This window comes from Cherax quadricarinatus, chromosome 15 (genome assembly GCF_038502225.1).
Source record: "Cherax quadricarinatus isolate ZL_2023a chromosome 15, ASM3850222v1, whole genome shotgun sequence".
In the NCBI taxonomy this organism is placed as follows: Eukaryota; Metazoa; Arthropoda; class Malacostraca; order Decapoda; family Parastacidae; genus Cherax; species Cherax quadricarinatus.
In genome coordinates, this window is record NC_091306.1 from 11,448,316 (window position 1) to 11,475,898 (window position 27,583).

Genomic DNA, 27,583 nt, shown 5'->3' on the forward strand with positions numbered 1-27,583 from the left:
ATATATATATATATATATATATATATATATATATATATATATATATATATATATATATATATATATATATATATATATATGTATATATATATAATATATATATATATATATATATATATATATATATATATATATATATATATATATATATATATATATATGCGGCATGAGGGCCGCATGTAACCCTTCTCGGAAATGGATGCGGGCCTCACATGAAATTATGATTTCACTTTTATGTAGGTTCTGTGGAAAATTTTTGATTTTCCGAAGCTATAGCGCCTAATAGGTGTTTAGTGTGTCGATATGAGTCAAAAATGTATTTGACAATAGGATAGAACCAAGAGTTCCCCTTGCGCATGCGCGGATGTGCGGGGGTATAGGTCGACTCAGGGCATGGGGGAGGCGGGAGTGTTTTGAATGTGGTGAGGAGGCTGGGAAAGCCTGGAACCAGGAAATTGGCATTCACAGCGGCCTAAGGATTAATATAGGCCTCACTTCATAATAGGAAGTGTCGTAACTGTTCCTGGTGAAGAGTGAGGGAACGTGATTTACGGGACCACCGTAAAAAGGTGGTAAAATTAGTGAATAATGGTTCGACCGGGTGTGACTGGTGCGCGGCCATGGTGTGTGTCCAGGGGAAATACCCGTGAGTTAATCCTCACTCATCGGCCTCAGATCTTAATGAAGTGACCTCTAATGTGTATAATAATTATGAGACGTTAAATCGTCTTGTGAATGGTAATGTAATGAGTGATAATAACATTAAGTTAAGAGAATGTGGGATGTGAAATAGATCGCCCTGCTCCGAGTGAACGCGTGATTCTCGTACCGAGGATAGTGAAGCTTTATGGAATCACGACTTCTAAACCGGGACAAACCGACGGATACCTCGTCCTGCTGGAATAAGAACCGTGTCGGTGTAGCAGGACATCAAAATGAGATGGTGAATGGAGGAAATAAGGAGTATCAATCACCCACAGTTAAGTAACCCTTCTAGTTATAGCAGACTGATACTGGCCAGTTAGGTATGTTGTAATTGGATAGGTTATGAGTGATCCAGCTACATCAAGTAACCACCAGAGAATATCTGGTAAGTGGTGAGATTATGTACAAGTGTTTTCCTTGATGGATATATCCATGTGTAACCTACCCCACCCCCCTTCATTCAGTTAAACTAATATAATCTATACAGTCCACAATTAATTAGTAGCACCGTATTTGTGGGTGCTATCCAATCCATACTGGTCTCGGATAGATATGGATAAGATTGTGAGGTCGAAGGAACCACTTGTCGTGACCAGGGGTGGTTAAGTTTTCTCACATGTCTACACGGGGTGACTACGGTAAACAATATGGTTGTCTCCCAATGAGATTACTTGTATGTATATAATGTTGAGGTACATACAGGTAAGCACCCTAGAAAATTTTCCACAGGTTCCATACTGCACAGTGTCATCAATTGCAAAATATTTAAAGCCATTTTACACCAAAACCTTATCGCCACCTCTGACAACCACTGTTCACTTCTCGTGCATACGTATATGTGGATATAACGGGCAACGGCAGCCCTCCTTTAAATTTGACTTTTCAAATGGTCCTTTCATACTCAAAGGTTGGGGAATACTAGTATAAACTATGTAGCAAGTCAACGCTTTCCAGTAATGGAACTCAAACACCGCAAGAATGCTGCAGATACTAGTGATACGGCCACTTTGAAAAGAATATTGCAGATCACCGAAAGAATACCCACATTGTGGAGAAGCATCGGACTTTTCTATCTCTCTGATTTTTGGCTACGGGTGGTGTACATCTACCTCACAACACTGACCTAATCTGGTGTCATGTCTTCCCCCCCCTAACAACACTGCCTTGACCTGGTGTCATGTCGCCCCCCCTCTCACAACACTGACCTGGCCTGGTAACATATCTTCCCCGTCACAACATGCTGTAGATTAACCTCCACCATTGTGTGTTGTTTCTCACCTCACAGTAGGGAGGCGCTGCGTGAGTCCACTGGGGTGACGCTCATGGCTCCTACCCAAGATATCTGCTGTGCCCTCAGAAGACGTCAGTCTCTGTGTGACTGTGACACCCTCCTGGTATGTTGTCTTGCTCATGAGTTATATGCTGCCTTAGTGAACCCATGTTGTCTTATGTTTATAATCACGTGAAATAGTAAATCCTTGCGGGTCATTAAGCGCAAGAACTTGTGGAAGCTCTATCCCCTAATCACGAGACCGACATTTCTCCCAGATACCCAGGGAGCTGACGGAACTTGTACTTCCCTCAGATTTCCAGGGAACTGACAATGAATGCCATGCTTATGTTGACGAAGGTGCTGAAGGCTGATGCTCGTCAGAACGTACGAGGAACATGCGGCGAGGCGCCTTCAAACCCACCTTCCACCACTTCCTTCTACCCTGCCTTGCAGACGGTGAGCATCTCAGTAGGAACCAAAGAACACTGGCATTCAATGTTTAGACACAGGTTATAAGGGGCCATATAGGTATATCTTGACACAAGAGGTACAGATTAGATATAACTAGATAGAACAGCAGAGAAAGGGACCTTAAACGGCAGCTGTACAGGGAGGAACTACTGCCCTGACACATGATTGTAAAACGGAGGCCTGTTTAAATGTTTTGTACAGTGGCAGGATTGCTGACTTCTTCAATCTTGCGAACATATATGATGGCAGAAATGTTTCCCTTCTAATTTAGTAGGCATCGTCTGAGACCGGCAGAGGCCTACTAAATTGTTGAATAATACTTGCCTCTGTGTTAGGAGAGCAGTAAATAATTAATTTGAATGTCATAGGAACGCTGATCTATATAATTATTATTATTATTATTATTATTATTATTATTATTATTATGGGGAGCGCTAAACTCGTAGGAAAGGAATTGGAAAAGGAAGGAAAGAAACTGAATCTACAGTTGACCTCTTGAGATGTTATAAAGCGCTAATATAATGTCAGAGTAGTGATAACGTGAAACAGATTGGATGACGGCACAGAACAAGCAGAAACAATGCACTGTTAAAATAAACTAGGGACATATGAAGTCAATTAATAGAGAGCTAAGAGGTGGACCCTTGAGCTAAAATTCGTTGAAAATCCAGACTAGATAATTACACCTAGGTAATTATAAATAGGAAATAACATTTGGGCAATCACATGTAGGTAATTAAATGCCGCCGATTTAATGCGGTTTTTGTTGTCCTATAGTTTTTCAACATTGATTCTTCCTTCTGCTCCCTACACAAATGACCAGCACAATGTAGAAGGAAACTTACGACGAAGTTTTGGTCCGACTTGGACAATAACTAGTCTTTTTGTCCTGTCACAGGAGATGAGCAAGTGGGAGAAGGTGGAGTGGCAGGCGGAGAAGCTACAGATTGTTCCACAGCTCGAGTTCGACATCACAGCTTTCAACAGCAACTCCACCTTGGCCGTGGGCAGTTGGAGTACCAGCCAACAACTGAAACTGAACCCTCGGTACCAGAACTCCCCCATCAAGAGGCACTTCAGGATTGGCACTATCATGGTAAAGTGCCTGGGCTTCCTAACATCACTGAAGCGCTGAACCCGTGTGGGCCATTCAGGGCCAAGAGTGGTAGAGGACACTCGCAACTACAATCTAGTTTCTATTTTACTTCAGAAATGTTGCTAAGTCATAGGATAAATCTAGGCGATGGGCTTTTGATGGAAGGAGCTACTCATCCTTCCCTTCCTTGAGTCGAAACTGAATGCCTTCCAGGCGCTTATGACCCCTAGGGCTTTAGTGCCTCTAATAAATTACTAAATGAATATTTTTTTTTTATTATCACACTGGCCGATTCCCACCAAGGCAGGGTGGCCCGAAAAAGAAAAACTCTCACCATCATTCACTCCATCACTCTCTTGCCAGAAGGGTGTTTTACACTACAGTTTTTAAACTGCAACATTAACACCCCTCCTTCAGAGTGCAGGCACTGTACTTCCCATCTCCAGGACTCAAGTCCGGCCTGCCGGTTTCCCTGAACCCCTTCATAAATGTTACTTTGCTCACACTCCAACAGCACGTCAAGTATTAAAAACCATTTGTCTCCATTCACTCCTATAAAACACGCTCACGCATGCCTGCTGGAAGTCCAAGCCCCTCGCACACAAAACCTCCTTTACCCCCTCCCTCCAACCTTTCCTAGGCCGACCCCTACCCCGCCTTCCTTCCACTACAGACTGATACACTCTTGAAGTTATTCTGTTTCGCTCCATTCTCTCCACATGTCCGAACCACCTCAACAACCCTTCCTCAGCCCTCTGGACAACAGTTTTGGTAATCCCGCACCTCCTCCTAACTTCCAAACTACGAATTCTCTGCATTATATTCACACCACACATTGCTCTCAGACATGACATCTCCACTGCCTCCAGCCTTCTCCTCGCTGCAACATTCATCACCCATGCTTCACACCCATATAAGAGCGTTGGTAAAACTATACTCTCATACATTCCCCTCTTTGCCTCCAAGGACAAAGTTCTTTGTCTCCACAGACTCCTAAGTGCACCACTCACCCTTTTCCCCTCATCAATTCTATGATTCACCTTATCTTTCATAGACCCATCTGCTGACACGTCCACTCCCAAATATCCTCCTCCATACTCTCCCTTTAATCTGATATCCAATCTTTCATCACCTAATCTTTTTATCCTCATAACCTTACTCTTTCCTGTATTCACTTTTAATTTTCTTCTTTTGCACACCCTACCAAATTCATCCACCAATCTCTGCAACTTCTCTTCAGAATCTCCCAAGAGCACAGTGTTATCAGCAAAGAGCAACTGTGACAACTCCCACTTTATGTGTGATTCTTTATCTTTTAACTCCACGCCTCTGGCCAAGACCCTCGCATTTACTTCTCTTACAACCCCATCTATAAATATATTAAACAACCACGGTGACATCACACATCCTTGTCTAAGGCCTACTTTTACTGGGAAATAATTTCCCTCTTTCCTACATACTCTAACTTGAGCCTCACTATCCTCGTAAAAACTCTTCACTGCTTTCAGTAACCTACCTCCTACACCATACACCTGCAACGTCTGTCACATTGCCCCCCTATCCACCCTGTCATACGCCTTTTCCAAATCCATAAATGCCACAAAGACCTCTTTAGCCTTATCTAAATACTGTTCACTTATATGTTTCACTGTAAACACCTGGTCCACACACCCCCTACCTTTCCTAAAGCCTCCTTGTTCATCTGCTATCCTATTCTCCGTCTTACTCTTAATTCTTTCAATAACAACTCTACCATACACTTTACCATGTATACTCAACAGACTTATCCCCCTATAATTTTTGCACTCTCTTTTGTCCCCTTTGCCTTTATACAAAAGAACTATGCATGCTCTCTGCCAATCCCTAGGTACCTTACCCTCTTCCATACATTTATTAAATAATTGCACCAACCACTCCAAAACTATATCCCCACATGCTTTTAACATTTCTATCTTTATCCCATCAATCCCGGCTGCCTTACCCCTTTTCATTTTACCTACTGCCTCACGAACTTCCCCCACACTCACAACTGGCTCTTCCTCACTCCTACAAGATGTTATTCCTCCTTGCCCTATACACGAAATCACAGCTTCCCTATCTTCATCAACATTTAACAATTCCTCAAAATATTCCCTCCATCTTCCCAATACCTCTACCTCTCCACTTAATAACTCTCCTCTCCTATTTTTAACTGGCAAATCCATTTGTTCTCTAGGCTTCCTTAACTTGTTAATCTCACTCCAAAACTTTTTCTTATTTTCAACAAAATTTGTTGATAACATCTCACCCACTCTCTCATTTGCTCTCTTTTTACATTGCTTCACCACTCTCTTAACCTCTCTCTTTTTCTCCATATACTCTTCCCTCCTTGCATCACTTCTACTTTGTAAAAACTTCTCATGTGCTAACTTTTTCTCCCTTACTACTCTCTTTACATCATCATTCCACCAATCGTTCCTCTTCCCTCCCACACCCACTTTCCTGTAACCACAAACTTCTGCTGAACACTCTAGCCTGGAGTTTACCTGGAGAGAGTTTCGGGGGTCAACGCCCCCGCGGCCCGGTCTGTGACCAGGCCTCCTGGTGGATCAGCGCCTGATCAACCAGGCTGTTGCTGCTGGCTGCACGCAAACCAACGTACGAGCCACAGCCCGGCTGATCAGGAACTGCCTTTAGGTGCTTGTCCAGTGCCAGCTTGAAGACTGCCAGGGGTCTGTTGGTAATCCCCCTTATGTGTGCTGGGAGGCAGTTGAACAGTCTCGGTCCCCTGACACTTATTGTATGGTCTCTTAACGTGCTAGTGACACCCCTGCTTTTCATTGGGGGGATGGTGCATCGTCTGCCAAGTCTTTTGCTTTCGTAGTGAGTGATTTTCGTGTGCAAGTTCGGTACTAGTCCCTCTAGGATTTTCCAGGTGTATATAATCATGTATCTCTCCCTCCTGCGTTCCAGGGAATACAGGTTTAGAAACCTCAAGCGCTCCCAGTAATTGAGGTGTTTTATCTCCGTTATGCGCGCCGTGAAAGTTCTCTGTACATTTTCTAGGTCGGCAATTTCACCTGCCTTGAAAGGTGCTGTTAGAGTGCAGCAATATTCCAGCCTAGATAGAACAAGTGACCTGAAGAGTGTCATCATGGGCTTGGCCTCCCTAGTTTTGAAGGTTCTCATTATCCATCCTGTCATTTTTCTAGCAGATGCGATTGATACAATGTTATGGTCCTTGAAGGTGAGATCCTCCGACATAATCACTCCCAGGTCTTTGACGTTGGTGTTTCGCTCTATTTTGTGGCCAGAATTTGTTTTGTACTCTGATGAAGATTTAATTTCCTCATGTTTACCATATCTGAGTAATTGAAATTTCTCATCGTTGAACTTCATATTGTTTTCTGCAGCCCACTGAAAGATTTGGTTGATGTCCGCCTGGAGCCTAACACTACATTTTTAAACCTACCCCATACCTCTTCGACCCCATTGCCTATGCTCTCATTAGCCCATCTATCCTCCAATAGCTGTTTATATCTTACCCTAACTGCCTCCTCTTTTAGTTTATAAACCTTCACCTCTCTCTTCCCTGATGCTTCTATTCTCCTTGTATCCCATCTACCTTTTACTCTCAGTGTAGCTACAACTAGAAAGTATAATTCCTTTATATAAAGGGAAGGGGGACAAAAGAGATTGCAAAATTATAGAGGAATAAGTTTACTGAGTATACCAGGAAAAGTGCATAGCAGCGTTATTATTGAAAGAATTAGAGGCAGGACAGAATGTAGGATTGCAGATGAGCAAAGAGGTTTCAGAGTGGGTAGGGGATATGTAGATCAAGTGTTTACATTGAAGCATATATATGAACAGTATTTAGATAAATGTAGGGAAGTTTTCATTGCATTTATGGATTTAGAAAAGGCATATGATAGAGTGGATAGGGGAGCAATGTGGCAGATGTTGCAAGTATATGGAATAGGTAGTAAGTTACTAAATGCTGTAAAGAATTTTTATGAGGATAGTGAAGCTCAGGTTAGGGTGTGTAGAAGAGAGGGAGACTACTTCCCGGTAAAGGTGGGTCTTAGACAGGGATGTGTAATGTTACCATGGTTCTTTAATATATTTATAGATGGGGTTGTAATTGAAGTAAATGCTAGGGTGTTCGAGAGAGGGGTGGGATTAAATTATAAGGAATCAAATACAAAATGGGAATTGACACAGTTACTTTTTGCTGATGATACTGTGCTTACGGGAGATTCTAAAGAAAAGTTGCGAAGGTTAGTGGACGAGTTTGGGAGTGTGTGTAAAGGTAGAAAGTTGAAAGTGAACATAGAAAAGAGTAAGTTGATGAGGGTATCAAATGATTTAGATAAAGAAAAATTGGATATCAAATTGGAGAGGAGAAGTATGGAAGAAGTGAATGTTTTCAGATGTTTGGGAGTTGATGTGTCGGCAGATGGATTTATGAAGGATGAGGTTAACCATAGAATTGATGAAGGAAAAAAGGTGAGTAGTGCATTGAGGTATATGTGGAGACAAAAGCATTATTTATGGAGGCAAAGAAGGAAATGTATGAAAGTATAGTGGTACCAACACTCTTAAATGGGTGTGAAGCTTGGGTTGTAAATGCTGCAACGAGGAGGCGGTTGGAAGGGGTGGAGATGTCCTGTCTAAGGGCAATGTGTGGTGTAAATATTATGCAAAGAATATAGAGTGTAGAAATTAGGAGAAGGTGTGGAGTTAATAAAAGTATTAGTCAGAGGGCTGAAGAGGGGTTGTTGAGGTGGTTTGGTAATTTAGAGAGAATGGATCAAAGTAGAATGACATGGAGAGCGTATAAATCTGTAGGGGGAGGAAGGCAGGTAGGGGTCGTCCTGGAAAAGGTTGGAGGGAGGGGGTAAAGGAAGTTTTGTGGGCGAGGGGCTTGGACTTCCAGCAAGCATGCGTGAGCGTGTTAGATAGGAGTGAATGGAGACGAATGGTATTTGGGACCTGGCGATCTGTTGAAGTATGAGCAGGGTAATATTTAGTAAAGGGATTCAGGGAAACCGATTATTTTATATAAGCGAACTTGAGTCCTTGAAATGGGAAGCACAGTGCCTGCACTTTCAAGGAGGGGTTCGGGATATTAGCAGTTTGGAGAGATATGTTGTGTATCTTCATACGTATATGCTTCTGAACTGTTGTGTTCTGGGCACCTCTGCAAAAATGTGTGAGTGAGGTGAAAGTGTTGAATGATGAAAGTATTTTCTTTTTTGGGATTTTCTTTTTGGGTCACCATGCCTCGGTGGGAGACGGCCAACGTGTTAAATATATATATATATATATATATAAATATATATATATAAATATATATATATATATATAAATATATATATATATATATATATATATATATATATATATATATATATATATATATGTAGGTAGTAGGTTGGTTGTAGGTAGTAGGTTGGTAGACAGCAACCGCCCAGGGAGGTACTACCGTCCTGCCAAGTGTGTAAAACGAAAGCCTGTAATTGTTTTGCATGATGGTAGGATTGCTGGTGTCCTTTTTTCTGTCTCATGAACATGCAAGATTTCAGGTACGTCTTGCTACTTCTACTTACACTTAGGTCACACTACACATACATGTACAAGCACATATATACACACCCCTCTGGGTTTTCTTCTATTTTCTTTCTAGTTCTTATTCTTGTTTATTTCCTCTTATCTCCATGGGGAAGTGGAACAGAATTCTTCCTCCGTAAGCCATGCGTGTTGTAAGAGGCAACTAAAATGCCGGGAGCAAGGGGCTAGTAACCTCTTCTCCTGTATATATTACTAAATGTAAAAGGAGAAACTTTCGTTTTTCCTTTTGGGCCACCCCGCCTCGGTGGGATACGGCCGGTGTGTTGAAAGAAGAAGAAGAAAGATCTATATATAGATATATATATATATATATATATATATATATATATATATATATATATATGGGAAGCGCTGATACAGCTCCTGGGAAATGGAAAACATAAAGATTCATGTCAAGTAAGGAGAGGACAATTCAGTAACTTGAATAATAATTACAATCCTTTCTATAAATATATCTGTGGTACTGTATATACTTTATTATTTACGTCTTCACAATCTCCCTCAACCTAGTCTTTCACCCAGCTATTTATCTAATTTATTACAACTTAGCCATCCACCCAACTCTTTATCTACTTTATTGCAACCTAGTTATCCACCCAGCTATTTATTTAGTTTATTACAACCAATCATCCACCCAGCTATTTATCTAGTTGCTTAACTAACTTGCTGTTTATGTATCATCACTATGTAAATATGTGAGCATAAAGGTGAGTTTTGTGGTGCAGGCTCGGCCATGGATGAGTGCCAAGAGTGGGTCACCCATGATGACCCAGGGCTCAGCTAGTGACCCACTACTGTATGAGGGCTATTGCGTCGAGCTGGCTACTCGCCTTTCTCAACAAATGAACTTTGACTTTGAATTCAAGTTTCCTGCAGATGGTCAGTATGGCTCCCGGCAGAAGAACGGCTCCTGGAACGGTCTCGTCGGGGACCTCTCTAACGGGGTGAGTTAATTTTAACAATTATTATATTTACGAGGAAGTGCTAAATCTGAAGTGAACCTAGGTGAGATAACAGCTCTTAACCTGTAAAATAACGTGAAAAAAAATCCGTTGGAGGTATACCCAGGGTGGGCAACCTTGTCGCCAGTCGCCACAAGTGGCGAATTACCATAATGGTGGGGCGAACTCGCGTTTGCCATATTTTGGCTATAATAACAAAATATGATAACTTTTTCTCGAGAGCCAGTGCTGGTTGCAACTTGACATTCTGTATCCCGCCTTATGAAACATTAACGAAACGTTCAGATATTCAGCCAACATTTTTGCAGTTCGTCATACAAAAGAAATGTCAGAGTTCACATTAAACTTTTTTCATTTAAAATAATTTCTTTATTTTTTTTGCGTCTAAGGCAGTTGTGACTGAATAATAAATAAATTACATAATTTTTATAAATTTGTTCAAATAGTTTATATATATATTTAATTTTCAACTAAGCGACCTAATTTCTCAGTTTTTGCATGGTGTGGTGAATTTCACTTCTCATTCGCCACATCTGCGGCTACATTTCAAAATATGTTGCCGTGTATGTATATATATATATATATATATATATATATATATATATATATATATATATATATATATATATATATATATATGAGAGAGAGAATGCAGCGCCTGGAGAATGCTATGGATAAGGCATAATCGCATTTGAAGGGAAGAGTAGCCCCAAGCCCCTCGCCAACATCAAGGCAAATTTACTTAGAGTGAGAGGATGTTATATTTCCTCTTTCCCCTGTCAGGTGACTGACATGATCGTGGCGCCGCTTACCATGACATCAGAAAGAGAGGAAGTCATTGACTTCGTGGCTCCATACTTCGACCAGTCCGGGATCTCCATAGGTCGGTGTCTAGCTCACAATCACATATTTTCCCCTCATGTTCATAGGAAAACAAATTAACATGTTTTTAATACTTAGGCATCATGTTTTTTTTATTTACAGCAGAAGAGATATATTATTAGCTTACTGAGGCGATCTGTGAGATTGTTCCTATGTTTAATATGATGTGAGATCGTTTCTGTTTATTATGATCTGTGAGATACCTCCTGCTTAATTTTTTTTTCTATTACCAGGCTAAACAATTAAAAAATGCATATAATACCACAGGCTTATCTTAAATCGGTAGTTTTATGGACTTGTATAGCCAAGTGTCCCTTAATTTTGTCATCCTCATTTTTCCCATTATTTGTTACCTCCATGACCTCTCGTTCGCCAGTCTCCATATCTTCGTTCCCGCCTACTTGTATTGGCCACTACACGTTGTGTTTAACTTGTCCTGCAGTTATCCGGAAGCGGATGCGAGAGGAGAGCTTATTCAAGTTCATGACTGTGCTCAAGCCTGAAGTTTGGGTGTCCATCGTAGCGGCGCTGGTGGTGACGGGTGTCATGATATGGCTCCTGGACCGCTACTCTCCTTACTCAGCGCAGAATAATGCTGATCTCTACCCACCACACTGCAGGTGTTTCTTCTAATACCGTAGCTACTTAACTAGTAGTGTAATCCAAACTGAAAACTGATATAAACTATTGATCAGTAGTACAAACAAACCCATAGACAAAGCAGCAATCTTAGTAACTTATTTTTAACCCCATGTTAGCTATGTCATACGTCAACTAAGCTGGAATATATCATCAATATTACTAATTACTTAATTAGTAATACTGATAATATATTCCGTGCATGAAATTAAAGAAAAACAAATTTTGCATGTTTCTTGTACTCACATGTAAACTGCGTCCTGTCTTCTTTCGATGGGTGACTTCATTTAGTAAACTGTTTATTTCCCTTCCCCTGACAGGAAGTTCACCCTGAAAGAGAGCTTCTGGTTCGCCCTGACGTCGTTCACGCCTCAGGGTGGAGGGGAGGCACCTAAGGCCCTGAGTGGACGGACGCTGGTAGCTGCTTACTGGCTCTTCGTCGTCCTTATGTTGGCTACCTTCACTGCCAATCTGGCTGCCTTCCTCACCGTAGAACGCATGCAGGTACCTTTGTTCGATAGTTTCATTATGTGCCATATATCCATCCTGTGGGCATTAGTCATCTTATACCCATCCTGTTGGCAGTAATACCCCAGTACGTCGTGTGGACAATAATCGCCTTATACCCATCTTATGGACAGTAGTCATCCCATACCCACCCTACTCGTCCCAGTCATCCTGTCGGGGGAGAAGGGGAGGGCAGTCAGAAGAATATAGACAGACATTACGAGTCCGGGGAGGATCCCAACATTCATTTAGCTAATCAAGGTAAAAAGAACACTAGATTCATTTATAGATCCCTTGTTTTCCATACGTATTTCTTACTAATTATAATTTTGCTTCAGCCATACCACGGGCGTGGATAGATCCCGCCCGTGGTATGGTTTGTTTGCAATAGTGTCATTACGATTTCGTGAGTCCTGCTACATAGCTTTGTGAGGAAGTGAGATCGAGCTTCTGAATCTGACTCAACTGTGTTTGGTAGGGTGAACACAAGGTGCCGGGCCTACTTTTGAGCTGTTTGACGAGGTTGAGCCCTAGCTTGAGCCTACTGCTTATTTCATTGAGGTTGTTGAGCTCCAGCTTTGGGACCTGCAACTACCATGGCTATGTTTGGGGGAGGCGTGAGTTCATAAAACTACACTTTTCGACAACCTATCTCTTTTTCCAAACATTTGCTTGCCTCATAGGTATCATTTTAACATATCTAACGTGACGCTTTCAAGAGACAATTCAAAGTCGCCGAACATCATTGGGGGATAGACAAAAAGAAATTCTTCTCGCAGATTAATAAGCCAACGGAACAGTCTGTCCGGCAAAGGCCTCGAAGCCAAGACTGAGTTGTAGATAAAAATTCACCTCATAAAAAATCAACAGGCAAAATGAACATATCCAGCACATACACGAGTTTTCTGTCCACCCGGACGCATACATACTGTGGCTGACAGGAAAATATTATTATATTTATAAGGAAGTGCAAAACCAGCGAGTAACTCAACTTCTGGGGAATGAGGGGTAATCAAGGGTATCTGCTGAAGGTTTCTGGACCAGAAGAATATTCACTAGCACTTCCGCGGATAAAATTAATATGTAACCATTTTTCCGGCCTTTTTTGTGGGGAATGTATGGAGAGGAGGGTAAGAAATGAGTTAATACGTAGGAATCCACTTTGAGTGGATGGGAAGTACAGTGCCTGCACTCTGAAGGAGGGGTGTTAATGTTGCAGTTTAAAAACTGTAGTGTAAAGCACCCTTCTGGCAAGACAGTGATGGAGTGAATGATGGTGAAAGTTTTTCTTTTTCGGGCCACCCTGCCTTGGTGGGAATCGGCCAGTGTGATAATAAATAAAAATATATATATATATATATATATATATATATATATATATATATATATATATATATATATATATATATATATATATATTCCTTAATGTGGTATGAATGAAAGTAGATTTATTTACTTACTGGGATTAACTGAACTAAAGGGCTTGGTCGGTACTACAGAACATGACAGATTCTGCTTAAAAATTGTGTCAAAGTAGTACGAGTAAACATACTAGCAATGTTATGTATAAAAAGGGAAAGTTTGAAATCCTTGTCAGCGAAAATATGATTTTGAAGTAGCTTAAATAATATTAGTAAGGGCAGAGTCGAGTAATGAAAATAGTAAATTATGTAGAGTTAAGATAAGAGAATAAGCATTATACATACGTGCGGTGAGATAGAGTAACTGTTGGGTGCTACAGACACCGGTGAGCTCCCTGGACGAGCTGGCAGGGCAGAGCAAGATCAACTACACTGCACTCCGCTCTACTGCCACCTACCAATACTTTGTCAACATGGCCGGCGCTGAGGATGAACTATACCGGTACCTCTGCTGCTCCCTTCACACACACACGCACACAATATTATGTGTGGCAGTAACCCTTTTTTTTCTAGATGCTATGAATTTTGAACTTTCACTGCAAACTGTTTTTACTTGTTTATTTTTTTGATATCACAAAAATCACGCCAACAAATTTTTGCATGGCATGTAAATTTTTGTCAAAGCCGCTTCTGACATTGGTAATAAGGTTTTTGCATGATTTTTGCTTGGGAAGATTTTTTTACGTGTAAACAAAGCAAGCAGATAAGAGGAACAAATTTCCCCTTTTAGTTATTTTATATTATCAAAGCTACATGTAACTGCATCTTGCTGCTATCCTGATCAATATGACACCATGCAAACATAGAGAAACATTGAGCAATGTTTAGGGTATATATAGGGTATATATGTTTAGGGTATATATATTGTAATTCATATTTAAGGGATTAAAGTGCTCTTGACTGGTGGTGAACAGTTTACCGTGCAGCCTATGACCATCTTGTAATCGATAGGCTTAAACCCCCATTAACCAGCCAACAATGCTTATCTAACACCATTATCATGTAGCATGATTTCCTCTGTCGTATTTCACCACACAAGATAGTTTCATATAGATGGTACTGAAATTTGTCAGCCTGAGTTTAAAGACAAGACTTCACTTGGAATGGAGATGGCTGTTATCATCCCGGCGTGGGTTCAGTAGCTACGGGAGCAGAACCCACAGAGCCCCATGGGTACCACCAGTCACTGCTAATACCACACACTGCACAGTACCTACCACTACCACCAACACTATATTTTTGTGCCAAGATTTATTTGTTTCCCCACTATGTTTCATGTTCAACGAATCCGTCACCGTTTGTACGTCGGTGCGTATGTACTGTGCTCGTCTAGCTACAGTATATCTGCGGAGGTTGGGCTCCAGCTCTTGGGCCTTGCTTTTGGTTGCGGGGAACGAGACTGTTATATGGGAAGGGAATGTCCCAAGAATCTTGTGCTTATATGGCAACAGGCCATATAATGAAAAAATTATGTACAGTATTTATTTATATGATATATATATATATATATATATATATATATATATATATATATATATATATATATATATATATATATATATATATATATATATATATATATATATATATATATATAGTTTTTATATGAAACGTTTTATTGAATGTTCGTTTGTTAATATGTGTTATAATTTATTACTAAAACAAAATTAACCATCATTAATGTGTACAGTATAACAGTGAATTAAGGGGTTTGATTTAGTGAAAAATGTGTGTGATGAAGCAAGGGAAAGATTGGCGAAAAAAATACTTAATTTCAGTTTCTGATTGATATATCAGCAAGGGTAGTGTGAGCGTGAGAAGGATAAAAATGGGGGAGTTTATAGACTCAGAGATGTCTATATATAGGAAGGTATGATTTACGATACCACAAATGGCCAAGGCGAGGGTAGCAAGAGATTCTGTTTAGGGAACGACTGACGCCTACCCGCCTTTCCTGCAGTCTCCCGTGCAGTCTCTGGAAGCCTTGGCTCGCCAGGCCAAGATAAACTTCAGCACTACCATGGACTCTGTTGTATACGAGTACTTCTACAACATGGCTAAAGCAGAGGACGAACTCTTCAGGTAGCAACGTTCGGATCACCTGAAGATTGCCTCCTTTCCCTTTCCCTCAATGGAAAATAGTTAACTCAAGTTATGCATATTTATTATATACTGGTTATTATTTTTGCATTAAAACGAAACTAGCTACTACCGTATTAACCTTGCAAAAATTTGTGTAATATTAAATAACTTAATTTATGTAACCTATTTAAAAATTTTCATAACTTTAGGTAACTTTTACTTGGAGGTGGGAGGGAACAATATACAGGTGCCATCCTTAATAATACCAATATAACTACCGTTGTCTCCCCCCACTCTATTTCTTGTTGCTTGGTGTTGTCTCACCTTCACAAGTTTCACCAGCACTTACTCTCGCTTATCTCCATTTATTTCATGTAAGTGGACTTAATTGATTGTATTCAAAGCTTATAATTTTATTATTCCAGGTCATATAGTTCCGGTAGGATCCTATTTTCACATCTATAAAGAATATTTCTTCTGATTCTGCATGAGGAGGGCGAGTAGGCATTTGCAGATAGCCACCCCTCCAACTTGATCGCCAATTCTGTGTTATATTTCAAAGATACAACGCCTATTTACCTCTCTTTTTGACAGTCTTCACATTTTTTAATTAGAAAACACGAGAATACAAGAGCACTGTTGGCCCATACTAGCTAAGTAGATAAATTTGAGATTTGAAGAGCGTTTTGACCTGTTTGATTAGCGCTAGCCACACTAAAATAAAAACAATACACATTAGAAAATCTAAGTTAAAATTAACAGTCAGTAAAGAACTACTAGCATGAATACACCACAACACAAACAGTTACTATTACGCCAAGTTAAAATAGGTAGCATTAGTTAAAAATTCCTTTTAATGTTAAAGGTCTTCCCTAAAAGTTCCCCATAGATCCCTGCAGACACCCTTAGGCCTTTTGGCTTGTGACGGGAGCGAGAAGGCTAGATCATGAGCAAACTAATACCTGCGCGTCACATGCAGGAGGCAGGAGCACCTGCAGTTAGGTGACCATATGTGAGAAGTGTACACGATCCTCAGTCCACGTTTCAGAGTGACGATTCCTGTTAAGGAGGCGGGAGGCAAACACTTACGCCCTGCAAAACTCTGTATAACTTGCTTCCTGTCTGTAGGGTCCACCAGTTGCAACACTTTCTGAGAACATAGCTATGCATGTGTCCCATGAAGATACTGTGAGGCAGAAGTCTGCTTTATAGATCAAGTTTGAAATAGGAGTATCTTATGCTACATAGGTCCTGAAATTCTTACATTTATTCTTTGATATACTTGTACACATATTTCTTTGTTTTATTACCTGTGTGTAATGCTTGTTTGTGGAAATTTGCCATATTTTTACACTGGGTTATTCATTTATATACGGGCACTGTATGATTCATTTATATATATATATATATATATATATATATATATATATATATATATATATATATATATATATATATATATATATATATATATATTGCCGAATAGGTAAGATTGGCCAATTAGCAAGAACTCATTTTCTCTTATACGTTTAAAGATTTTTATTTCATTTATGTTAATGTAAAAATTAATAATTTTGTAGCAAAAGAACTTTAGAAAACTTATCTAACCTTATTATAACATGCAAAGTTTAATTTAGCCCAATCCAACTAAATATATTTTAGATAAGTTACAGTAATTTAATAATAAACAATGAAATATATTTTTTTCCGTTAGGTACAGAATGATTTTTTTGCGAAATTATTGCATACACAAATTTTCGCTTGCCATATTCGGCAAGAAGAATGTTGCTATTTAAGCCAAAATCGTAAGTTTTACCTATTTGGTACGACATTGTATATAGTATTTCTCACCTGTTCGTTTAAAAATTGTAGGTTCCATTAGTCATGGTCAATTATAAAGCCGGACCAACAGTAGTTAAAAATTGTTTAAACATACATAATCTAGACATTATCATTACTATTATTATTTTATTAGCTATAATTTCCTTACTTTTAAATCAGTTTCCCAACCCCATGTAAGTAACATGCAAGATAATGATTATTTAATCAAAGAATGTGTGGCTATATTGGTTATGTTTAATTTCATATTTAACTGAAATACTGGAAACAAAAGATACATATTAAACAACTATTTTTTGTATCAATAAAATAGCTTTTAATACTATTGTAGAGTTGAAATGACAGGAAAATATGAGTTGGTCATTTGGAACTATATTACCTTGTACACAGGGTGTGGAAAGAGCTGACACTGAACAGTACAGGTGACCAGAGTAAATACCGAGTCTGGGACTACCCTATCAAGGAGCAATACACTCACATCCTGCAAGTTATTCAAGATTCAGGACCAGTGGAGAGAGCACAGCTCGGATTTGACAAGGTAACACACCAGTCAGCTTGGTCTTTATAAGTTGTATCATATACTTGTTAAAATGAAGATTATTATTATAGTTGGGTAAACATCTAATATGGGTTTACTTGTTTATAAATTGGAAATTTGTTTTAAAATTTGCCCTGATTAAAAATCCAAGAAAGTCATATGTGATTCCTTATTTTTTTCCATCTTCATTACATTATCAAATATAATAGACTATTTCAATATAATTAGAGGATATGAGGATCTTGATGTGTGCAGTATTTCGACTTTATATTAATGACATTTTTAGAGAATTGTTTAATGTTTGAGTTCACTGATAACATAATGTGTTCAAATTTGTAATATCGCTGATACTTAGAGGTGCTAGATGTTTAACCCTTATAATAATAATAATAATAATAATAATAATAATAATAATAATAATAATAATAATAATAATAATAATAATAATAATAATAATAATAATAATAATATAGGTGCTAAGCAACGAAAACGGAGAGTTCGCCTTCATCCACGACGCTTCAGAGATCCGTTACGAGGTGTACCACAACTGTTTACTGACCGAGGTTGGGGAACCGTTCGCTGAGCAGCCGTATGCCATCGCTGTGCAGCAAGGAAGCCACCTCCAGGATGAGATTAGCAGGGCGTGAGTGGCAGCCCTTCTTATACGTTGTTATATTATGGCTCTTCAAAGGGTTCTTGTTTTATATATGTCGTGAGATATACAAACATCCGACGTTAGCATGCTGATCCACTACGCTCCCAAATTTTTTCTATTCTTTCCCTAAACTATGAAGAACAGCATTAAACAGTATTATTTATTTACTGTGTAATATCTGGAAAATAAGACTATTTTCCAATTCTGTGCTATTATTTAATGTTAGATAATTTTCCATTAAAAATTAAATGAACGTTGTGACGTTTGTTTTAGAATTCTTGAGCTGCAGAAGGACCGGTACTTCGAGGCTTTGTCAGCACAATTCTGGAATTCTTCGGCGCGAGGCATCTGCCCCAGCGACAATGATTCCGAAGGCATTACGTTGCAGAGTCTTGGTCAGTCCACTTCCTTTGTCCTCCTTTCTAGGACTCTTCAATTAATTTAAAGTGTAATACATTTTCCCATTATGTCTATTTGCCTTACTAATATAAATATAACTCATAATTTTAGCCTATAAATTCTTCTTAAGACGTATTTGTGGTACCACCAGATATAATATATTTTACTTGAAAAAGCCTGCTGCTCAAGCGGAATGTTGCTTGAATGAAGTTTCCAATTACTGCTTTTGAGTCCTTATAATTTACAATTTATCGATATCCCATATCACATAATTACACAAACCAAGTTAATTATAACCAGTGACTACCAAAAAATCACAGAGAACCAGAGTTCACAATGGGATAGTTAGTTTAATATTTTTATTATGCACTCCATATCCATCCGTGGGCGGTAGTCAAAACATTAGAGGTACATAATGAGTCCAGGGACTGGGCCGCAAAGTTTTGATAGCTGAACAAGTTACAGTGGTAATGAACCATTTACATGTTTGTATCTGGTTACACTTGTAATGAGTTATTTATACAGACATGAATTAGGTCAGACACACATGCAAAAAAGAGTGGTAATGCATTATTTACAGTGAACAAAGTCCAGAATGGTTTGTAATATACCACGGTGGATAAAATTCTTTGACAATTCTTGAAAATTTATGAGTAGTCTCTGAATTAATTAATTTCGTCGCATTCCAGTATATAATGACTCAAGGTGTGACAATTATCCATCAGGCAATTTACATTTCATTTGATCTGCAGCTGGTTGCGGTGATTTAACCTCCCAAAGAGAGTGGGCAGCCCAGCCGGAGCCGGGCGGTAGTGACACCCAAAAGTCTGCTTATTTTGTTGAATGTACCATAGACATGTGGCTCCTCCTTCATGATAGACGGACTGACTGGTGTCAGTTTCCCTCAATCTCAAGTCAATGAGGTTCAGTTAAAGTTCTTTTCGTATTATTGTTCTCAAACTGCTAACTGACAGCCCAAGATTGAAGGCATATGGGATATACGTTAACTGTCTCGGAAAGTCTGGTTGGCTGGAATGATTACCACAAGAAATAATCAAACCAGTTTTCCATAGCCCCCCTAATGAGTCAGAATGTCACAGCACACCTAATGGTTACTAGACGACGGTGAAGCACTAAATCTCCACTAGTTACCTTACAATTGGCTCGTTGGACTTGTGCCCACCGAATAAATACGTTACGTATTCGGCGTAACGTATTCATCCAACTGGGCAAAGGACGGTCAGCTTGGCTAATTAGAGATCAGAGGGCGGAGGATCGAGCCTCCAATACTTTGCGTTGTATGACTCGTATAGATATAGCGCTTCGTTAAATACATACAGTCCACTAGGAAAATTATGGTGCTTACTTGCAGGCGGGGTGTTCATCGCCACGCTGATCGGGCTGGCCTTGGCTATGATCGCTCTGGCTGCGGAAGTGCTATACTACAAACGAGGGGAAACTTCCTTGGTGTCGGACATCACGCCCAAGATGGCTCTCAAGCTGGCCTCCGAGAAAGATCACGTCTCTCGCATCAACGTCGCTCCTGCCTACTAGCATTTCCATCCTACCTATCATTTATCCCATTTAACATCATTGCTGCCTATTATTTATCCTCTGCTTGCTGTCATTTACTCCCTATATCGTCACCCCTGCCTATTAGCATTTCCCCTTCTTTAAAAGTTTTTTTTCCTTTACCACGTATAACAAATTCTTTCTTAGTTGTTTAACATCTTTTCCTGCCTTCTGCTGTGTAACCCAATAATGCTCACTGTAAAATTAATTTTGATCAATAAATAATTGACCTCAACATGAACAGTGATTTCAGACTGGTCTCTTTCATAAGCTCATTGCATCCAAGCAGTTACTGCCTGCAGTTTATAAGGTTCTCTTTCTCTTTCTCTTGCTCTATACCACTGATGATTTACTAAGTTTCCTATCTGAAGTAATCGGTAACCACGATTTACCATTGCCAATACATACAATCACTGAGCTTATTAAACTATGTATTGTCGATGCAAAGTTTGTGTTTGATGACAAGTTTTGCATTCAGAAGTTTGGTATGGCAATAGGAAATCCTCTCTCACCTGTCCTTAGCAATTTGTACATGGAATATTTTGAAACAAGACTTCTTAACGAAATCCTTCCCAATAGAGCTAAATAGTACAGAATGTTGTTGATGTTTTATTCCTAATGCCTACGAATATAGATATAAAGTATTCTTTGTTGAATTAAATATTCTAACTCATTCCATAAATTTTAATGTTGAGTTTAAACAAAATAACTAATTGTAACTGATTGTAAATTCAAAATATGCAGACAGTTGTTCTTATGTTCGCTATTATTCTTCACATCGTGATAGAGTTAAACTTTTTGTATTCTCATCCATGTTTTTAAGAGCTTTGCATATTTGCAGCTTAGAGTTCATAGATGAAGAAATCTTGAAGATTCATGAAATGGCTAATTATCTAAATTACCCAAAATACTTAATTGATATTTTTTTTAAATGCTAGAAATACATTTTACAATTCAAAAAAAAAAAAAGACAAACAATCTATTCAATTAAGAATATGTTGGTTCTCCCTTACCATGAAAACCTTGATATACATTCTCTAGTTAAGAATTTTAAAACCAAAGTTATATTTAAAAATCTTGATACAGTAAAAAAAAAACCGTAAAAATTTCTCCAAAAATGCAGATGGCTGTGTCTACAAGATTCCCTGTAAAAAATGTAACAAAGTTTATTACGGAGGGTCAAACTGGAAGAAGTCTTGAACTAAGATTACAACAGCATAAGTATAGCATCAGAACTGGATAAGAGTCTAATTCTCTGTTTATTTGTGTGATCGATTTTAACTACCCAATTGATTTTAAGCATCGTTTGACACTAAACAGAGATCAAAACAAACTCTCATTTATATATACGGTGACAGACAGATCTCTTATATGTATGCTCATATGTTAACTACTGACCTAAAGAAAAAATAGCGTTGTAGTTGCATGTATGTGAGAGACGGAGGGAGGAAAGAAGGCCTTTACAAAATATACAGCTAGAATAGTAACATTTACTAATGAATAAAACACACCAATTTCTTATTTCTTCAGTCTCAGGACAGTTAAGAAGTGGAGTAATCTTAATAAAGAAGTCGAGGCAGGCTACATACACAGCTACAGGCAGCACACTCCACCAATATTCAATACACTAAACCTACTCACCATACAAAACATCCATACTTATTACTGCACCTATTACATACATAGAACACTTAACTCTGATATTAACCCTCCCCTCAAACATCTCCTTGCCAACCTCAACAGAACACATGACCATAACACAAGGCACAGATCACTCTTTGATGTTCCTCGTGTCCATCTCACACTATGCAAAAACTCAATGCACATAAAAGGCCCTAAAATCTGGAATTCATTACCTGTAAATATAAAAGAAACACTACCTGTTTATAAATTTAAGTCTCTTCTCAAAGATCACTTACTCACCCAAAACCAAATAAATACTGAATAACTGAACCTTATAAATTGTATATCTTAAATGTTTCTCACAATTATATCACATAAATGTTAAACCTGAAACCCAATCTAACTTTATTATTTTTTAAATACACTACCTAACAGAATACTCCATACGACTGAATGTACAACAATGCATGCAACCATATGACCTGTCTTTGTAATACTCACTTGTGCTTTATAGTAATCTGTTTACATTAATGTTTTATCACTGATTTCATCATTGCTTAGTTAATCTTAAGTTAATTTTAAGCCAGCCCGTAATGCTATGCATAGTATAAGTGGCTTTGGCATGCTGCTCTTATCTGTATTTTTTTGTACCTCTGTATGTGTGCTCAAATTGTTAATAAATAAATAAATAAATAAATAAGGTATAACTGGGCCAACTATGCTAGGAGGGAGTGAGCCCACTCATGGCCTACCTGAGGAGTTAGAATATGGGTTCCCAACCTGGGGTGCAGGCACCCCAAAGGGGGTGCGACAAAGAATCCTAATGAAAAGCTCAATTCCGTTTCTTTTACCGAAAACTTTTCTAATTGCTCAGTTTACATTTGCATTTGATGCACTGAATTAAAAGCTTATCTTTTGAGTTCAATTTGTTCACCCACACTACTGTATTCGGTTCAATTTGTGACTCAAAAATTAGAAATTTGACTTCTTCATCTTCATGTGTGATATTACTCTCGTACGGGGTGTAACATTAATCAAACATTTCCAAGGGGTGCGGGGCATAGAAAAGGTTGGGAACCCCTGAGCTAAAAGATGAGACTCATCTCCCGGAACCACAAGTTGGTAAGCACACAGCAGGGAGTCACGAATTCCCATTTTCGAAACAGTACTAATCACAGCCCTGTGCACGCCTCACATCAATTGAATCACGGATGCGTGTAAGTACAGTATAAATGTTCGTCTGGAAATGATGATGTGATCAGTGGCTCTTCGAAGTGGTAACGATCTATAAGTGTAGGTACCGTTAATGACCCTATGACAGCACCGGTAATTCCGACCCTGCAGCTGGGTCTCGAGTGATTTCTGTCCGGCAACAAGGGTGCAATAACATGTAAGTCGCAGGAAACCGAATTGATTACTTCCATTAGTTACTGGCAGCAATGCGTCGGTGCCTTCATTCCATTCTACACAATGGTGATGCTCTTCTTAAAACTCAACAAGAAACAGATCACAGCACTAAATCGTCATGACTTCCAATACCAGGAAGTGGTAATCCTACCACTGTATATTATATGAACCGCTAAACTATTTAGAACAAGGAATGTTTTAGGCTCAATGCTCCTCTACACCCATCCACCCTTCAAGGGGAGGAAGGTGTCTTGATGCTGATGAAGAGCTTTTTCTCCAAGGAATAGGAGCTCCCGTCCTCTTCCTTGAATCAAACCTAAATGTATTAAATTAAGTTGTTCCCCATTACTTGTGGAAATCTCAGTTTCATGTAGAGTTGATGGCTTACTCATAACACCAATAACTTATCCTCATTGTTTAATAAAAATATCTCCTGGGGAGCTGTATAGCCCTTGTGGCTTAGCGCTTCTTTTTTATTATAATAATAATAATAATCTCCTGGGGAATGTTTGTGATTTATAATTAAATCAAGTTTAGATCCTGTAAGGAAAGAGCAGAAAAATATAGAAGTCATGAAACAGGTGACTCAACAAATTATTCAAAGGAAGTCCTAAGTTCATGGAATTAAAAAGAACAGTTGCTTATCATCCATGAACATACACACATGACAAGAGGATGTACAAAAGTTGAACAACGTAACTGTTGCGGTTGGTGTATTGTACCTGCATGTGGAGTTGTGCTGTCTTATGGCCACATGTGTCACCTTAATGTGTTTGTACTAAAGCCAGGTAACGAGATTTGAGTCTTGATATATCGTCACCTCAATGCGAGTAAATACAAACTTATGGAGCACCCATGTAATGATGTACTTATTCTCAGGAATGTATTTAACCTGATGGTTGTACACAGAGAGCAGAAGTGTATATACATCGATGGGTGTATATATATATATATATATATATATATATATATATATATATATATATATATATATATATATATATATATATATATATATATATAATTATGGGACCCATAGCCTCGGAGAAGCGCATAAAAAGGCTTCAGGGAAAAATATTTAGATATCTTCCTGAACCCATTTGTATATTCAAATTCCCCTACTACCCAATATTTTATTTTTTACGAACAGGTATATTTTATTGCATAATATATTAGACGAGGCTTAAAAGATACATATATATCAACAATCACAAACAAGCGATCAACGGTACACAGCAACTATTTGGTGGTGCCGAGATTGTTCTTGCTCTAGGTCTTGCCTGTTACAATTAAGTGCCAACTGGAATGGTTCCTCGTCGAGGTACGAACTGAGAAATGGCTCCCCAGTAAGGTTTTCCCAGGAAGGTACTATGTTGGACGCGGTCTGCCTTGGCGGTGTGTGAGGTCTCCTCTAGTAGGTCGGTCAGTCTAGTCCAAGGGTGGAGTGAATATTGCATCTAAACCTGGGAGCTTTCATATGCTTAGAGAAAAGCTAACCTTAGATAAGGGCCATTACTGAATTGCGGTCTGAGAGATGAGAATGTAGGCGTTACTGGGGACGTAGTCTAGGTAGCGTGCAGTTCTGCGGAGGCTCTCGGTGCGTGTGTGTCTCACTGCTGTACCTCTGTCAGTTGCTACTGTAGCCGTGTTCAGGGTTCACTATGAATAACACATTAACGCCCGAATGCGGTCTCTGTTATGGGAACCATTGATGCATATAAGAAACATAAAGCTCTGTAAAGAAATCTTTTAAACCATTATTCACACAGAAAAGAAAAACTGACGATAATCTGCGTCGTACACATTTCATATAAGTTGCGGCAAGTTTCATTATTATAGCAAGAAAATCTGACTGGTAAAACAAATGTTTTATATAGTGATAATTCTCAGACTATGAAGTACTTCTGAAGGATAATATTTGTTGTTACTGTTAGGAGTGTTGCAATACATCATTGTGAGAGAGCTTACACGTACCAGTTAACCAAGACTTTATTCCTTCAACCGAACCTTGTATGACCCTTCCATATACCATGGATGACAGCATAAAAAATGTTCCCCTTCAACTTGAAGAACAAGAAGCATGGCACAGCTCTGCAGAAGTGCAGGGTAGAACAGGAGGTAGCAACATAACCCTGGAAGGCATAGCGCTGCTTCTCTTGCTCACCTTTGTCGTCCGTATCTTTTCTGATATCATTTACAGAGTGAGGAATGGCCGGTCACTACGCCGATCAGCCGACGATGAAGTAGAACTGTTGACACGTAGAGTAATGACAGCTCTTACGACAGTGGAACAGCTACTGGGGGAGATACTTCATAGTCCCACATAAGACTTGACTGACGACGAACAGGAACTACAGACATACAGAACGACAGCTCTCACCACGGTGGAACAGTTACTCGGGAAGGTACTACACTGCCTCGCATAGAAGTCTGCCGACGATGAACTGGGACTACGTGTACACATGCAATAACGTCAGCTTTAGTCATAGTGCAACAGCTACTGGGGGCTGTAATACATAGCCGCACATAAGACTCAAAGCCGACAACGAACTGGGACCACGGACACACAAAATAACAACAGCTCTCTCCATTGTAAAACAACTGGAAAATGTAGTTTATAGTATATTATACAAGAACTCGCAGTCAATAATAATAGTGAACTATTGATCATAGAACAAATGCTTCATTACCCCGTAACACGAGTTTCACACACCGTGTCACCTCTGGAACTTTAACCTCTCATGCACGGCTGCGGGTTTGCAACATGTTATTATATTAATGGGTAAACGCTAAATCAGTGGGGGCAATTAAGGTATTAAGGCTCGATCTCCGGGGAGGATGGTTCCAATTACTTTGATCAGGAGCTCTTCATTGGCATCAAGACACTCGGGCACTTAGGACATATATATATATATATATATATATATATATATATATATATATATATATATATATATATATTTCTACCTTGATAACGTCAGCGTCACTGATCTCTCTAGCGACGCTGAGGGATTTATGTCAATTCCTCAAACATATATTTCATTGTTATACCAGATACTGTGAAACTGTACATTACAAATCATGTTTAAGTTTATTAGGTAAGCACCAAGGTATAATTTGAACTTACTGTTTTTAAGACATAATTTTCATATTATAGGTCCTTCTCTTATTGGAACAGCTTAATAAAGATTTAAGAATGTAATTATCTTTGTTTTCCTATAATTGACCAGATTTACTTGTAAATGGAGTGTCTAGTTGATTTTATGCTGTTCTTACATAAAATATAGTCCGTGCGGTTTTTTTTTTTTTTACGTTTGGTTGTTTTTTTTTATATTGTAACTCAGAATGTTTCGGTTTGGAAGTTTTAGCCCTAAATGGTTCACCATTTTAAAAATACACTGAATATATGCGTAACGCCAACAAGTGGTAAACAGACACACTGCAACGAAGTATGACATGTTCACTCTAGCAACTCCCATAACACACATCATGTGGTGTTCCCAGTGTTGTGTGAAGTATATTAGACTCAGCTAGCATTTTCACAGCTGAACTGTGTGCAGTTCTCGTCGCTATTATACATATTGCATCCATGTCTACCTTAACATTCGTAGTAATTTTAGATTCCTTTGGTGTTTTGCAGGCTATCAAAAAAAAAAAAAAATGATTCGCCTCATTCCCCGTTCTTAGTATACAACTTTGGTTTTCCCGCATCTCTAGTAAAAACAAAGAAATAGTTTTCTGCTGAATCTCTGGTCATGAGGATGCTCAGGGCAATGAGCAGGAGTGTTGGGCGGTCAGCTGCACATGACCTCCTGTTTCATATAGGGGTATTCCATTTTCAGATTATTTTCTGTAATCTCTAGACACCTTCGCAACCGTTGGTAACAACGTTGGTATAA

At 38.9% G+C, this 27,583-nt stretch overlaps 1 protein-coding gene and 1 long non-coding RNA gene across 4 annotated transcripts in view; one reads left to right on the top strand and one right to left on the bottom strand.

Annotated features, from left to right (window-relative positions):
* Positions 1–22,289, top strand: part of Ir8a (Ionotropic receptor 8a) — a 64,832-nt gene extending 42,543 nt beyond the window's left edge. For 2 of the 3 annotated variants that reach the window (XM_070085154.1, XM_070085156.1), the window contains 12 exons: positions 1,991–2,099; positions 2,291–2,434; positions 3,348–3,545; positions 9,884–10,102; positions 10,904–11,003; positions 11,445–11,622; positions 11,962–12,145; positions 15,530–15,651; positions 17,881–18,028; positions 18,502–18,671; positions 18,957–19,078; positions 20,455–22,289. In XM_070085154.1, the coding sequence (XP_069941255.1) occupies positions 1,991–2,099; positions 2,291–2,434; positions 3,348–3,545; positions 9,884–10,102; positions 10,904–11,003; positions 11,445–11,622; positions 11,962–12,145; positions 15,530–15,651; positions 17,881–18,028; positions 18,502–18,671; positions 18,957–19,078; positions 20,455–20,636 (1,876 nt within the window). In that variant the 3' untranslated portion in view covers positions 20,637–22,289. Of the gene's footprint in view, positions 1–1,990; positions 2,100–2,290; positions 2,435–3,347; positions 3,546–9,883; positions 10,103–10,903; positions 11,004–11,444; positions 11,623–11,961; positions 12,146–13,889; positions 14,012–15,529; positions 15,652–17,880; positions 18,029–18,501; positions 18,672–18,956; positions 19,079–20,454 lie in introns of all 3 variants that reach the window. The other variant, XM_070085155.1, reaches the window with a different exon arrangement.
* On the bottom strand, positions 11,538–13,983 carry LOC138852720 (uncharacterized). The gene is made up of 3 exons (XR_011392032.1): positions 13,855–13,983; positions 11,888–12,149; positions 11,538–11,676 (listed from the first exon to the last, which is right to left on the bottom strand). It is a non-coding gene; the product is annotated as an uncharacterized lncRNA (long non-coding RNA).
* Positions 22,290–27,583: the final 5,294 nt, after the last annotated feature.